This window comes from Varanus komodoensis, unplaced genomic scaffold, assembly GCF_004798865.1.
Source record: "Varanus komodoensis strain SLA01 unplaced genomic scaffold, ASM479886v1 scaffold51, whole genome shotgun sequence".
NCBI classification, from domain to species: Eukaryota; Metazoa; Chordata; class Lepidosauria; order Squamata; family Varanidae; genus Varanus; species Varanus komodoensis.
The window spans coordinates 3,433,200-3,449,907 of record NW_025336100.1 but is presented as its reverse complement, the minus strand read 5'-3'; the positions used below and the strand labels follow the sequence as shown (position 1 = coordinate 3,449,907).

At 42.0% G+C, this 16,708-nt stretch overlaps 1 protein-coding gene across 1 annotated transcript in view; it reads right to left on the bottom strand.

Annotated features, from left to right (window-relative positions):
* The window catches only part of EPHA5 (EPH receptor A5), a 262,453-nt gene that overhangs the window by 83,130 nt on the left and 162,615 nt on the right, over nucleotides 1–16,708 (bottom strand). Inside the window, exons 7-8 of the mRNA XM_044447269.1 lie at nucleotides 14,205–14,329; nucleotides 8,690–8,849 (exon numbers count right to left, since the gene is read on the bottom strand). Coding sequence (XP_044303204.1) covers nucleotides 8,690–8,849; nucleotides 14,205–14,329 — 285 coding nt within the window. The remainder of the gene's footprint in view (nucleotides 1–8,689; nucleotides 8,850–14,204; nucleotides 14,330–16,708) is intronic.

Here is a 16,708-nt window from a genome sequence, read left to right as displayed (position 1 = left end):
CCTGCTCCTTCAGCTTGTACGTCCCCTTCATTGGGAATGTCATATATCTTCTTTTGAGAGAAGATTGAGCCAAAGTAGGAATTGAGCACTTCTGCCTTTTGTCATCTGTTATCATTTTGCCATCCACATCGAGTAAGAATGAGGGGGGAAAAAAGTGTTCTAGAGCAGATCAAATTACTTGTTATCATTCAGTTTATCTTCTGATCCATTTTGGTTGTCTTAGCTTGTCCAGAATCTGGTCTTCCATGCTTTTTCCAGAATACAAATTATTGCTGGAGTGTGTTTTCTGTGGAAGTTTCATGACTTATTGTATCATTCCCATCTAGTCCTGGGTGGGTTCAGAACTATTTCACTAAAACAAACAAGCTCATTAGCTCAAGATCTTTCTTCATATTTTACATCCCATCAATGATAATTAATAGATATGTCAACAATATGTTTTTTGCTTCCTATAAGTGATGAACAGAAGATTGATTAAACATATTTTTTCCAACTTGAACAAAAACTTTAAAGGTAATTAACTGTAATCTGAAAGGTAACACTTTCTAAATAAGTCTAAAGAACTTGGATACAAGTTTATTTATTTATTATTGTGAGCTGCCCCGAGGCTTCAGCAAATGGGGCAGCATAGAAGCTTCCTCAATACATACATACATACATACATACATACATACATACAATGGGAAGCTGAAACAGAGACTGAAGACTTAAACGGGTTAATAAATCCCAGGTAGTGGGATTTTCTCAGATTCTTCATACACTATAATTTTCAGGACTTTCTTATTGTCTTCCTTTCTTTCTTTTCAATAACTAAACCACCATGTAACTTTAGTGATGGTATACAAAAGTGTTAAATAAATAACTATAAATGACCCTTCATAAAAAGATAATAGGGCAATGAATGAGAAATATAACCAGAGATGGTCATAGAACCATAAATGCACTAAAAATAACAACATCCAATTAAAAGTCAATAGGAGCACAACAGAACAGAATGCCTTTCTTGTGTGGAAGGGGAATAATAATGATTATAATTACAGGTGTAACTCTACTATATAGAATTATACCTGTAATTATACCTTTGATGTGTAGATTTGCTCTTTTTTCATAAGTTTTACATGGCTGTAAATTCAGGGACCAAACTGATAAGTTGCCTTCAGGATTAATTGCCTTCAGGATTCAGGAAGGAAGGATTGCCTTCCTTTCTTCCTTCAGGATTCAGGAAGGAAGTAGAGGCCTTAAGCCAGTGATACAAGGATTATTGGAGGATAGATTATTGGAACCTTGTATGTCCCCATACAATACCCCAATTCTCCCAGTCAGAAAGCCTGATGGGACTTATTGCCTGGTGCAGGATTTGAGAAAAATTAATGAAATAGTGGTAGTCAGGCATCCTGTAGTCCCAAATCCTTACATCCTGTTGAGTAGGATTCCTCACAAACACAAATGGTTCTTGACAGTCGATTTGAAGCATGCATTCTGGTGCTGTCCTTTGCATGAACAGAGCAGAGATCTTTTTGTGTTTGAATGGGAGGATCCTCAGACGGGACACAGGCAACAGCTCCCTTGGACGGTCCTCCCCCAGGGATTCACGGAATCCCCAAACTTATTTGAACAAGCTCTAGAAAACTATTGGAAAAATTTAAAACACCAACAGGGACCACTCTCCTCCAATATGTGGATTATCTTCTACTTTTGGGGGAAAAGAGCAAAGTAGTAGCCGAGGCTACCAACCACCTACTCAACTTCTTAGGACAATCCGGTCTGAGGGTTTCAAGGAAAAAATTACAATATGTAGAACAAGAAGTATTTAGGACATTTGATTAGCGAAGGGAAGAGGAGAATTAATCCAGAAAGGATACAGGGCATTCTGAAACTGCCTCTGCATTGGACAAAGTGGGAAGTTCGAAAATTTCTGGGATTAGTGGGATATTGCAGGCTTTGGTTAGAAGTCTATGCTCAAAAGACAAAAGGGTTATATGGGAAATTGCTAGAGTAAGAACCAGAAAAGCTACACTGGGAGGAGGAAGAAGTAAAATGGGTAGAACAGTTAAAGCAAGATTTAATATCAGCACCTGTTTTGGCCCTCCCTTCATTGGAAAAGCCTTTCCATTTATTTGAGAATGCCCAGGGAGGGACAACACTGGGGGTCCTGGCCCAGGACTGGGAAGGAAGAAAACAGTCAGTGGCTTTCCTCTCCAAAATCTTGGACCTGGTCTCCCGAGGATGGCCAGAATGTGTTCAGGCAGTGGCAACCACCGCCCTCTTAGTGGAAGAAGCTAGGAAGCTGACATTTGGAGGGGCCTTAGTGGTCAGCACACCTCACCAAGTAAGGAGCATACTAACTCAGTGAGCAGGGAGGTGGCTAATGGACTCCTGGATCCTAAAGTATGAAGCTATACTATTGGAAAGGGATGACTTGGTGTTGAGTGCAGACTCACAGGTAAATCTGACCACTTTTCTATGGAAAGGGGAAGAAACACTGCATGAATTGGAACATAAATGCTTAGATTTGATTGAATATCAAACTAAGGTGAGATCATATTTGAGGGAGCAGCCTTTACCTTCAGGAGAAAGATTGTTTATCGATGGGTCCTCTAGAGTGATCAATGGACAATGGGGAAATGGATACGTCATAATAGAGGGGGTAGGAGGATCCATAAGGGCACACAGGGCCTTACGGTCTGATTGGTTGGCACAAACCTGTGAGCTCGACGCACTAGATCAAGCTCTGAAGTTATTAAGCAGAAAAGAGGGAACCATATACATGGATTCTAAATATGCTTTTGGAGTAGTGCACACCTTTGGGAAAATATGGGAAGAACAGTGACTCATAAATAGTAAAGGAAAAAGTTTGGTCCACCAAGAACTCATCACCCAGACCCTCCACGATCTTTTACTGCCCTCTGAGATAGCGGTGGTGCATGTGAATGGCCACCAAAAGGGGGATTCCTTCGAAGCTAGAGGGAATCGGTTAGTGGATGAAGTAGCTAGGGAACTCTGTGAAGAATTAACACCAGTATTCATGTTTACCCCAAGAATCCCAGTCCCGCAGGTAAACCCTATTTTTACCGAAAAAGAAAGAACAGCTCAAGGGAATAGGCGCTATTGAATCCCAGGAGGGGAAATGGGTATTGCCAGATGGAGGCAAATGGTTAACAAGCAGATTATGCATGAGTTGATGGGAATTTTACATCAAGGAAGCCTTTGGGGAACTCAAGCCATGTGTGACCTCATGCTCCGTAACTTTGGATGTGTGGGGATACACACGGTGGCTAAGCAAGTGGTGGAAGGATGCCTAATTTGCAAAAAGGTGAATAAGCAGGTACTTAGGAAGCAGCCTGTAGGAGGCAGGGAGCCAGGTCTCCGACCATTTCAAATCATACAAATAGATTTCACAGAACTTCCAGCAGTAGGTACTCTAAGGTATCTTTTGGTCTTGGTGGATCACCTGACTGGGTGGGTGGAAGCCTATCCTCTGGTCTCAGCCACCATGAGGGGGGTGGCCAGGATATTAGAGCAAATAATACCTTGGTATAGAATAGTAGAAAGAGTGGACTCAGACCAGAGTAATCATTTTACATCTAAAGTCCTACAAGGAATAATGGAAGGGATAGGGATCAGCTGGGAATATCATACCCCTTGGCATCCTCCTTCTTTGGGCAAAGTGGAAAGGATGAATCAGACCTTAAAGAAGTGTTTATCCAAATTAGTGGTAGAAACCCATCTGCCCTGGACTAAGTGCTTACCCATTGCTCTGCTCCGCATACACACTGCTCCCCGCAAGGATATGGGCATATCGCCCTATGAAATGTTGTTTGGATTCCCGTACATGGGAGCGGTAGAGGCTCTCCCTAGCTATGAATCCAAAGATAAATTCTTGCAGAACTATATGCTGGGGATTTCTTCTTTGTCTGCCCTCAGGGAAAAGGGACTTCTGGCTCAGACTGCGCCTCTGGAATTTGTGGTGCATGGATTCAACCCTGGAGATTCGGTCCTGATTAAAGCCTGGAAAAACTTGAAATTACAAGCTGAGTAGGAAGGTCCCTTTCTGGTATTACTAACAACCGAAACAGCCACTCGGACAAAAGAAAAAGGGTGCACCCACTACACCTGGGCAAAAGGGCCCATTTCACCACCAGAACAGGAGGAGTGGGTGGTGTCTGCTGGAAACGAACCTCTGAAACTTCAGCTACGCCAGAAGGACCTGAATCAGCATGGGAGGAATGATCAGGTGACTTAAGAGCCTGGTCCTCGGATATGTTGGTTCTGTGAGTGTAGCTGCTCTACACATCATCCCGATTGTGCACCTGTACACAGGAATTGTACCAGTGAGTGTGACATTGTGTTAATAGAGGACTGGATAGATGAGGAGGATGAAGGGACATGGATCAAAGTAACATTATGGTGTTTCGCCCTCCCAGTGGGAGAAGGAACACATAAGGACACGTCTAGTTCCGGATTTGAGGATTGTGCCCCTTGTATCAAACAGGCTAAATTTCGCAACCAGATCAACCAGCTCTGATATACCATGCAGAGTAAAACTGTAGAGACCCGATCGGGTCTGACTGGGAGATGTCAATATCAGGAGATGTCAATATCAGAGGGTTACGTATTCCAAGTGTAATATCACAAAGGGGATTGTTTGCTATGATCCCAAAGTACCTCCATTTAGAACTTATCTGGAACTCAGGTTGGCAGTGGCTAATGAAAGGTGGGAAGGAGATGAAAAGCTCATAACATCGGTCCAGATATTTGAAATGCACAGGCCCGTTAACCTAACCTTCGATGCATGCCAAGTACCAGGAATGAATACGGTCAAGTATTCGTGTGGTAGCATGAGCTGGGTGTGGGCCTATGCCAAAGATCATAAATACTTGTGTAAGGAAAAACCCACGGATGCATATCGATCTTCTTACCCCTTCACAAAAGGATCTCTCTGCTTTATTATTTATTTATTTATTTATTTATTTATTTATTTATATTGCTATTTATATCCTGCCTTTTTCCTACAAAGGGCTCAAGGCAGCTTACATCTCCTCCTCCATCTTATCCCCACAACAACAACCCTGTGAGGTAGGTTGGGCTGAGAGTCTGTGACTGGCCCAAAGTCACCCAGTTGGCTCCATGGCTGAGCGGGGACTAGAACGCAGATCCTCTGAGTTCCAGTCCCATGCTTTTAACCACTACACCACACTGGCTCTCTACACCTAGTCCTAAGGAATGTGCAGGATGGAGTTGTGTCAGCTGGATTACTGGTAACTATGGAACCATGCAAGGAAAAATTATAACTCTGTTTAAGGGCCAAATCCCTGTGGCCTGCTCTCTTTTTACATGTAATCTGGTAATACTTCAAACTATCCCATCCCTATTGGAAGGTGTGCAGAGAAGACAGGAGATGACTCAACATTTTGGGTTTGGAATTGATGGATCAGGACTGGATCCAACTACCCTCTTAATTTTAAGGGTGGTAAATTGGACACATACTAAGGAACACTGAATATTCTATTCCTTTTACGAGACGCTAAGTGTATCAGACGTCCAAATGAAGGAATGGGCCCATTTGAAAAGGACCAAGAATTTGTTTATAAATTTAGCTGAGAAAATTGCAAACTCACTAAATGTCACTAATTGTTATGTGTGTGGAGGAACTAATATGGGAGAGCAATGGCCATGGAAAGTCCAGGAAATAGATTTAGGTAACCTGACTTATATAAATTTTACTCGGTTTCATGACCCCTATGGCCCATCAGCATGGGGGCTGGCAACCTCTATAGTGGGACATACTTGTGTGAGTAGGTTGTGTGGGGATCCTTATAACAAGGATATGGGGAGCCTAGTGTGTGAAACTACATATGAGACAAACCAGTCCTCTTGGTGGTACCCCACTCCCACACCCCCGGGAATGATAACCAGAAATCCTTTTCCTGCCAATACACACCTATATGAGGTTTGGACCCATGGTTGTAATGCTTCTCTAACATGGAAAGCTCCAGCAGATCTGTACTGGATATGTGGGAAGTCTGCATACCCCTCATTACCAGAAGGATGGTGTGGGGCCTGTGTACTGGGAACAATAAGGCCCAGCTTCTTCCTGATCCCAGCAACCAGAGGAGAAAGGCTAGGGGTTGCGGTATATGATGACCTAAGGAGAAGCAAAAGAGGGGTAGGAAGAGGTCTAAAGATTGGAAGCTGGAAAAATGATGAACAGCCTCCTGAATGGATAATCCAGTACTATGGCCTGGCTACCTGGGCCGAGGACGGGATGTATGGATATCGAACCTCTATATATATGTTAAATAGAATTATCAGATTGCAGGCAGTACTGGAGATAATCACTAATGAAACCTCAATAGCAGTGAACGTACTGGCAAAACAGAATGCCCAAATGAGAGCAGCCATTTACCAAAATCGATAAGCACTGGATTACCTGTTAGTCGAAGAAGGTGGAGTGTGCAGAAAATTCAACCTCACAAATTGTTGTCTCCAGATAGATGAAACTGGAAAGGTTATCAAAGAAATAACTGATCGAATGAGAAAACTGGCTCATGTCCTAGTCCAAAAATGGAGGGGAATTTTGGAATCCACTGGACTGGGAGATTGACTAGGAGACTGGAAGAAAATATTACTAATGGCCGAATTGGCGTTTGGGGGACTGTTACTCTTGCCCTGTTTTTTTCCATTGGTAACTAGAATGGTGCAGAGAACTATAGAATCCATCCATGTAGTGACTTCCCACAAAAATAATTCCCAAGGGCAGCGGATAATGACCTTTTCAGTGGTGCCAAAATATGAGGAGTTCGAAGCTGAGAAGGCTATGCTACAGGAACTTTTAGGAAAACCCAATGAAGAATTAGTCACAGTAAGATAGAACCAAAAGAAAAAGGGTGGATTGTGAGAAGTAGAAGATTACTGTGACTAACGAACTAGAACAGTTAAGGCTATGGATCATTTAGTGATTAATAAAGGTATTGTGATTAACAGACTAGAACGGGTAAAGCTATGGATCATTTAGTGATTAATAAAGGTATTGTGATTAACAGACTAGAACAGGTTACGCTATGTAGATCACTTAATGATTAATAAAGTTATTGTGATTAACACAAACTAATAGACTACAAGATGTAATCGGTAGACATGGCATTAAACTTTTGAACTTAGAATCCAAAGTATGGCTGCGTAATAAGCTAATGCATATTAATGGTGCCTCCTACTATGACTCAGAGGGTTATTAACATGAACATGGGATGTATGAGCAGGTGGGGGTAACATACCAAGGAGCAGTATGATGGAGGAGGATGGAGAAGAGTGTGAACTCCCAGTACCCCAGCCAATGGGAGAAAGGAGGCAGGGACTTTGCGCATGAAATAGGGAATAAAAGGCTGTGTAAACTGCTCCTCCAGTGCACTACCTTCGGGGTGAGTGCCTGGTCTGGCCAGAATATATTAAACTGTTGCTGCTTGGTACTTTGCCTCACGTATCATCATTGCTTGGATTTCATTCCTTACAAGGGACCAAACTGATAAGTTGCCTTTAGGATTCATTGTTCTGGTACTCACACAAAGTGCCCATTTAAACTAAAGTAGGAACATAGGAAGCTGCCTTATAACAAGCCAGACCACTGGTCCATCTAGCCAAGTATTGTTGACACTGGCTAGCAGCCAGGACTCTGCAGAGTTTCAGGCAGGACTTTTCTAACCTATCTGGAGATGCTGGTGATTGAATCTAGGATACATCTTCATAAATGCATGTGCTCTGCTAAAGAGCTACAGCCCTTCTCCTAAATGGTAATCCTTCCCAAATATGTCAGCCTTTTAAAAGAGGCACCTTTCAAGAATCATAAAGAAACTATTGCCACAGAACATCTGTGATGAGTCACAGACAACACACTCTTATGCATGTTTAGGAAGCAAAAATCCTACAATTCACAGTATGGCTGGCTAGAGAATTGTAGGACTTTTTACTTGTCTAAATATATATGTGATTGCACCCGTAGATTTCTTCCAGTATCTAAGAAACATAGAACATAGAAACAGAGTGAGTCAGAAGGGGTCTCCTGGGCCATCTAGTCTGATTCCCGACTCTAGCCAGCTCTACTCATGACATGCCTCTGCTCAGGACAAGAATAGTAGGTATATTTCTGTGCCACCCCTATACTCAAACTCATGCATGTATTCTATGAACACATTCATATCAGAGAGCCAGGAATGGTTGCTATGCTTGTCAAGTGTGCACCACATTTTTCTGCCATGTGCCTTTAGTCCACAACAGTTTAAATACAGAGAGCTCTGCCTGTGGCTTTGTGTGATATGCTTTTTCCAACTTAATAAGATTCCAAAAAACAATATTTGACACAAAAGCTCTGAATAATAACATGAGAAAGAAAATTACAACAATTCAGTGCATATGCATGTGTGTGGGGATGGGAGATAAAGTCTTTGACAATCAGATTTCAGAGATGCCCAAATTTTGACAACATAAACTGAGGAAATAATGAGGAAAATAAAGGTTAAGTTGCCTAACCATACTCATGTTTGATGTGCCTGAACACATCTGGCCAGGAGGGACTCAGGTGAAAAAGAGGAGAATGAAATGGAGGCTGATGAGTCCCCTGCAAAGATATTGATCTGCTGACTCTTTTTAGTAACCATTAGAGAGAGATGAGCAGACAGTAATTAAAATAACTTACACACTGGGCTGGTTTCAAACTCAAACCTTCGGCTGAAGCCACCATACCCTGCTGCGGTGCGTGCTCGGATCTGGAAAACATATGCTGAAGCAGGTTTCAAGCCATCTGCAGCAATTTTTGTCTCCTTGGACTTAATGATGGTATAGCTGGACTCTTGATTCTGTTTGGTACATGTGCACACGCACGTGTACACACATGCAAGCACACATGGGGAGAGAAGAGTAAAACTTATAAATAGCAGGTACAACTTGGTGTCTATCACTTTCCAGCAAGAGTGGGGTTTACATGAGAGGAGCCAGGGGTCAGACTAGATGGCCCAGGAGACACCTTTTAACTTGCTTTTTTTCTGTTTCCATGTTTCCATTATTCATGATCTTTTAAGTGGTGTTAAGAGTTGAGGAACAGACAGCAGCTTCACACCTTCCCTTCCTTCCTCCCTTTGTCAGGGTTACATCTCCACCAAACATAATGGCATAAACTTTATGCTGGAGTGGCGAACTTCAAGCCCAGGTTCTTCAGAGGTTCCCCACCAGGAGAGCCTATACTTCACAATCTCTCATTGATCCTACTTTTTAAATGTCTATCACCAGGGACTCCACCTAAATGCAATTCAGTGCATTTTCTGTGACACAGATATTGGTTTTGGCAAGTTTATCAAGTATTATTCTCCTAGCAAAAGTTCTATCTCATGCAAAAAATGTGCATCATTCACATCCAGGTGCATTTAAAGCACCATGGGAAAAGTCAAAACAACACTTATTTAGCTTGCTTGAAATTTTAAACTCTGGAGTGTTTAAAAGCATGGCAGAGGGCACTACAGGCATCAAGAGAACTTTAAGTTGTTCCAGATGGGGTCCACTGGCAAAGAAAAAAAAGGGGGGGGTTTGTATCCAGAATTAGTCACATGTAGTGTAGATCCACTGAAATTAAAGGGATTTAAGTTAGTCATGGGTAAGTTTAGTCCTACTGATTTCAGTGGGCCTAGTCTAGAACCAACCCTAAGAAAACTACCCACCAGAATCATCTGTACAAACTAAACTTGCCTGGAAATATGGGAAACTAAGAATCTTTTAATACCCACACTGGATTCCCAGAGTGAGTCTGCTGCTGTCCTTTAGAGATTATGCAATCTGGAATGCTGATACCTGATCACTGTTACATGTCCATTTTTCAATGGATGATCTGCATTGTTGTTTGAAACCTTATGCATTCATAAAATAAACATCCTAAAATAAATATTATGTATAGCTTCACTTCAGCATTTTTTAAATATTGGAGTATGTTAGGCCATGGCAAGCAACTTCTGGTGCTCCAGATGTTTTGGTCTACATGTCCCGTAATCCCAAAAACTGGTTAAGCTGGCCAGCACTGATGTAAGTTGCAGGCCAAAACATCCTGAGGGTCACAAGTTGTCCACCTCTGAGTCAGGCAGTAGGTTAATACAGATGGCTATTTGCTAAATGGGAAATTATCATGATGAGCAAGTAACCATGAGGTATACCAATCAATTGTATTGTCCTGTAAAATCTGAGAAGACACTTTCCATACTTCTGCATTAGAATGGGGGGCCTTCACAAGCAACCATGGCAGCATAGGAGAAACTTCTACATGGTACAATATGTGTATGAATGATGGAACTTCATGGGTGATATTAATAGTGTGCGTTTTTCCTACCCTTTAAAAATTATTTTGTATGTTTTTCGTTTATTAAATCAGTTAATACACAATCCTCCCAAAATCTAACAAACACATGGATAATAAACAATACAATTTTTTAAAAAACAATAAAAATTATATAACAACAAAGACAGTGCATCCCACCACCAGAACCATTGGTTACACATTAGCTGTTTTACTCTCTCAGGAGGCCCCATCTAACAGGTGTTAATATATTTGTTATTCATAGAATCATAGAGTCATACAATAGTAGAGTTGGAAGGATCCATGAAGGCCATCGAGTCCAACTCCCTACTGTTGCAGGACACCAAGTTACACCATTCCACTCAAATGGCTGTCCAGGTTCTTTTTGAATGTCTCTAGTGTGGGAAGAGCCCACCACCTCTCTAGACAGCTAGTTCCACTGTTGTACTGCTCCGACAGTGAGAAGCTTTTCCTGATGTCCAGCCTGAATCTTGGTTGTTGCAACTGGAATTGATTGTTCCATGCTGAGCACTCCTTTTTCAGAGAGAAGAGATCTTGACCTTCTTCTTTGTGACAGCCTTTGAGGTACTTATAGAGGGATATCATGTCCCCCCTCAGTCTTCTCAAGACTGAACATGCCCACTTCTCTCAGTCTCTCCTCATAGGGCAGTGTTTCCTTGGCCATTTTTGTTGTCTTCCTCTGGACCCTTTCTAATTTTTCTGCATCTTTCTTCACCTGTGGTGCCCAGAACTGGACACAGTATTCCAGATGAGGTCCAACTAGTGAGGAGTATAGAGGAACTACTACTTCTCGTGATTTGGAAGTAATACTTCTGTTAATGCATCCCAAAATAGCATTTGCCCTTTTGGTGGCTGCATCACATTGTTGGCTCATGTTTAGCCTATTGTCCACAATTACTCTGAGATCTATTTCTTTTTTAGTGCTGTTGAGCCACATATTCCCCATCTTGTATCTTGCATCAATGCATTTCATTTCTCTTTCCTAGGTGCAGGACTTGGCACTTGTCCTTATTGAATCTCATTCTTTTGCTTTCAGCCCAGTGTTCAAGTTTATCACGATTGCCCTGGATCTTCATTCTATCTTCTAGAGTGTTTGCAATTCCACCCACTTTTGTATCATCTGAGAATTTGCTTATCTTTCCTTGTACTTCTTCATCCAAATCATTAATAAAGATGTTGAAAAGCACTGGGCCCAGGACTGAACCCTGTGGCACCCCGCTAGTTACCTCCATCCAAATTGAGAAGGTGCCATTGATGAGCACTCTTTGTGACCTATTTAGCAGCCAATTTTGGATCCACCTAATAGGTAGATTATGTCCACAGTGTTCCCTCTGTCCATTTGGGAGGTTACCCAGTCAAAAAATTAAATTAAATTAGTCTGACAGGATTTATTTTTGATAAATCCATGCTGGCTTCACTGCATTTTCTTCAAGATGCTCGCAGACAGATTATTTAATAATTTGCTCAAGAATTTTTTCCAGGGATTGAATCAGACTAACTGGTCTATACCCAATGTACACAAGGAACTCAGTGCTTTATGACTTAAACTACTTCCACTGGTGCAGAGCGTTTTCTAGGTCTTCTCTAACTGTCACCCTGTTCCAGTGAGTTTCCTCTTTTTCCCTTCCATCAAGGTTCTCTTCTGCCACCTCAGCTTGCTGATGCTCTTCTTGCTTCTGGACTACACTTACCAGTTGCAGCTCCTCCCCTCTTTCTAGAAACTATTCATTTTCTTTTATTGTCTGATGGGTGGACACTCGCTACTCTTATGCTCTCACCTTTTCCTGTAACAAGGCTACTAGTGTGCAGCTGTTGCAGTTGTTGCAGGCCACCACCACTGTGGAGTCTCCTTGGTCCATTGTTCATTCCTCTTTAGTGATTCTGTCTTTGGAAGGGCTTTTGAGAGAACTAGTGCTCTACAAGGAAGAAAACAAGTGTGTGTGTGCGTGTGCGTGCGCACATGCATGCGCTGGGGGCTGGTGGAATTAAGGTGAAATAAAGAAGAGAAGCAAAGGGGGAGAATGTTAGGGACCTCCCCTGCTGAACTCCTGTTCTCTCACTCTGGTCACTTGCTCCGTGGGAGCTCTGGTCTGCATTATAAGAGGTCCTGCTTACATCTCTCCCTACTGCAAACTATCCACACACATACGTCAAGACCTGGTGCTTTTTTCTGATTGCCACCTCCAAGGGAGGCATTAGCAGTTAAATGCGCAGTACTTGCCCTTTTACCTGTGGGGTGCCCTGTTCATTCCAGTTCCCCCTCACTCCCACTTGCACTGGTTAAACTGCATGAAGGGTGAGAATCCAACGCTTACCTAGTGATATTTAGTTCTACAACTTTATGCCTTCACCATTCAACATCCATATGGGAGACAACATGCTAATGTTGATTTTTTCACCCTCTCTCGCCAGGGTCTCTGGACATCAGCTGGAGATGGCAAACATTTCTTGGGCTGGGGGATGTGTAAGGAGGTAGTGAGGATTGCTGCTTACTTTCCAATGTCTGGGGAAGTTGTCTTGGGAGGAAGGTTGGGTGTGGTGGCAAGTGCTTATTTATTTATTTAAAACATTTCTATGCCGCTCCCATCGCAACAAAGCCTCGGGGCGGCTCACAATTCCCTTCAAAATTTCAAATTTATGGAAGTATGGACCAGGATGGGTTTGCCATTCCTCTTCCTCCTGACGACATCACATTAAGTCTGGTGACGTAACTTAAGTAAACTATTGTAGTTTTTAAAAACTTGGTTTAAATTTGGCTTTAAAAACTGTATTATATTTTATGATGTTTTATTGTTATTCTATTTTGTATCATATTTTACTTGCTGTTGTGAACCAGTCAGAGAGCTTCAACTATTGGGTGATACAGAATCATCAACATTGTCATTGTTGTTGCCGTCATCATCTGCCTCTGACATGAACTTGCAAGGCAACTTGCAAACCACTCTTTCCCTCAGTCTTATTTACAGAGTTATTGAAGGATTATGTTATAAAATAATTCATGTGAATTATTTTAAAATGGCACAATATTCTGGAAAGGAACAAAGCAAATTAGCCTGCAGAGCTCTATGCATGTACCTGGGAGAAATACCATTGAACTTACTTCTTGGGACTAAATGTCTTGAGATGTTTAGTGAAAGGTGGGATAAAAATGTATTATTAAATTAAATCAATTAAATTAAATTAAATTAAATTAAATTACATTACATTAAATTGGGACTTAGAGAAACAGAGCAAATCAGAACAGGTCACCCGGGCCATCTAGTCTGATCCCCGGCTCCAGCCGGCTCCGTTCATGACATGCCCACCATGTGCATGTCCAGCCTATCCTTGAACACCCTCACCGATGGGGCCTCAACCACCTCCTGTGGAAGCCCATTCCATACCCTCGGGGTCCTAACTGTCAGGAAGTGCTCCCTGGCATCCAAAGTGAACCTTGGTTCCTTGAGCTTGGCTTTGTTGGAGCATGTCCTGCCTTCCTCTGCAGGGGAGAACAGGTCCCTACCCATCTCTGTGTGACATCCCCTCACATACCTGTATGTCGCCAACAGACTTACTTCTGAGTAGAAACAAATAGGATGGCAGTGTAACATGAGCCTTATTTTAATATAATATGCAGAAGATGGAACTGACAGGAAACCTTAGTATTAATTCAACAGATGCAATGTACTAATGAAAAATAAAAGTCTTTATCTATGCACATACACATCCAAGTTTCCTAATCGGCTACCTTATGATCAATTTATCACTATGTTACACAAAAAAAATACTCTCTTCTTTTTTAGTGGACTCTCACTGAATCACTGAGGAAGATCGAAATCAAAGAGGGCAAGGTCTTGCAATGACACAATCATACCTTTTCAAAATATTTGATTTCATATTCCAGGATGATGCCATTGGGTCGATCTGGTTCCTGCCAGGAAAGAGAGATGCTATTTTTGGCTACTTTTCCTTTTTTCACATTTGTGATAGGAGATGGTGCTGTGGAACAGGAGAAGAAATCAAAACAAAGTTGGAATAATTATTAGTTTAGATGAAGAAAAAATCCCATCATAACAGCTCTTTGCAGTAAACATCCTTTCATCTCCAACTGATAAATTGGTGAGAGTCAAGAGAAAATTGCCATCTTCTTGCCTGGTAGACAGATTTGCACAGTAGAGATTCAACATCCCCCCACCCTAAACACAGTGTATAAGCTGTTTTCCTAATAAGAACAATGTTATTGAATCTGTCCAGTCTTAGCATTTTGTCTGCAATGGTCCAAACCAGATGTCTTGAAATCAGACTTGGTTATTCTAAGAGTAAACTAAAGCAGAATAACCTCATGCCTATGGGCAAATCCACCTTTGCTGGAGTCTCAATCTGGCCCTGTTGTGCCCAGATGGCTATGCCCCTATCATTCTGACTACTGATCTTCTTGTAGTTGCCTGGCTTTTGTGCATGGTTCCCCCTCCCTGCCATGCTAAAGAATTGAAACATCACCCCCTGGTTTAGCTACTGGCAGCAGGTCCCTTAAATTAAGATTTTTGTCCCCACTCCCTTCACTTTTGGGGTTGTTTCCTTTGGCTCTACTCAACACTGGAATGTCCACCTAAGATATTTTGTGAGAATAAATTCAGGCCTCAAGCTGAAAAAGGATCCCCAGTCCTGCAGAAGACCCACTGAAAGCAGTGATTAGTCATTATTATCTTGTCACATTTATTTATTTATTTAAAACATTTTTCTGCCGCCCCCATCACAACAAAGCCTCGGGGCAGCTCACAACAAAAACTAAAGACATAAATATAACAATTATACAAGTAAAAATATTAAAACCTGGTGCATCTCAGCTTAAAAGATTTAAAAACCTATAAATACAAATAAATTAACAATTAAAATGAGTTTTAAACAAAAAGGTCTTATCCTGGTGCCAAAAAACAAATAACGACGGCGCCAGGCAGACCCCTCTGGGGAGCGCATTCCATAGATGGGGCGCCACCGCAGAGAAAGCCCTCCTCCGGGGGACTTTGATTTTAATCGATCTGTTGTAAGTACAAGGAGTTCTGGATCCAACTCCGTCTATCTGCAATGGTGCTGGGTCAGACTACTCAGCCTAGATATTTTCCAACATCTTATTGTTTTGTTTGGTGGAGAGGGATATCCCATGCAGGTTGCAATAATCTTCAGGGCTGGCGGAAATACTTACAAGGGCTGTGGGGATGAAATGGCTTACCATTCTAAATAAGCTGACTAGGGTGTTCTCTTTCTCTGTCTTCAGAACATATGGAAAAGCTCTGCCATAGTTTGAAGTGTCAACAGAGCCATGTGGGCTGCCCAGTGGCAAAATGTTCTACTTTCAAAATGCTCCAATGGTAATACGGTTGGTGAATAAAAGATGGCTGCTCCATTGGAAGGAGGTACAGGAACAATCCTATAACCATGGCTCAGAGTTTGGAAAGCTTGATCTGGTCAAATGTAACAAAAACTTTTCATCCATTCCCATTCAATTCTTCCAAGGCAATGAGAAGACTGGAAATTTCTGGTTGGTTTCTTTGTTTTTTTAACCAGTTTCTACTGATATCTGAATACAGGATAGTGTTCTTCCTTCAGTCTGTGATTAATGAATAAACCAGTACCTCTGTCTCACTCATTCTCTATTCTGTTCCACAGCCAAAAATGGGTTACAAAGTTTTCAGGGTGAAGCATGTAAGCTTGAGACTCAAGCATGTTCTTTCACACAGCAGCATAGAAAATGGTGAGAGATGAGGGGGGCTATAGGCCAAAACATCTGAGTCTGACTCCCTATGCCTGATCAATCTAATCCTCTTTTTTTAGAAAAACTGCAAAGGTATCTGGTATACCATCACCTTACAGCAGAGAGGCAGATCAAGAGCACTGTGCTGAAAGACCAGACATGTTCAGCTCTTCATCCGACCTAGTCATCAAAAGAAATACTAACTTTAAAAATTCCTTCCTTCCTTCAAGCAGAGATGGGTGCTTGGGCAAGGTTCCATGTGCCTCTGGCAAGCCTTGGCCCTTCCCATTGAGAAAAGGCTAGCATGAGAGTGGATAATCACACAATGCCCTTAGTGCCTCCACTCCACGCCACGCCACTCCCTCCTCCTGGCCTTATTTCTAATGGCAAATGCTAAACAGAGAGGTCAATGGACCAACACTACTGGGAGAGAGCATGTAAGTCTGGCTGGGAGTGGGAGGAATTTTCTGGTTTAGTCCTATGTGACTGTTCCTTAAGGTTCACTAGAGGAGAGCACCATTCTTGCCATGGGGAGTGAATTGACTGAAGCCTTGGGACTCCCTTAGGTGTATAGTAATTAGTTCATTCATTTAATTTTACCACTAGGGAAGTTTGGGTGTAATTTA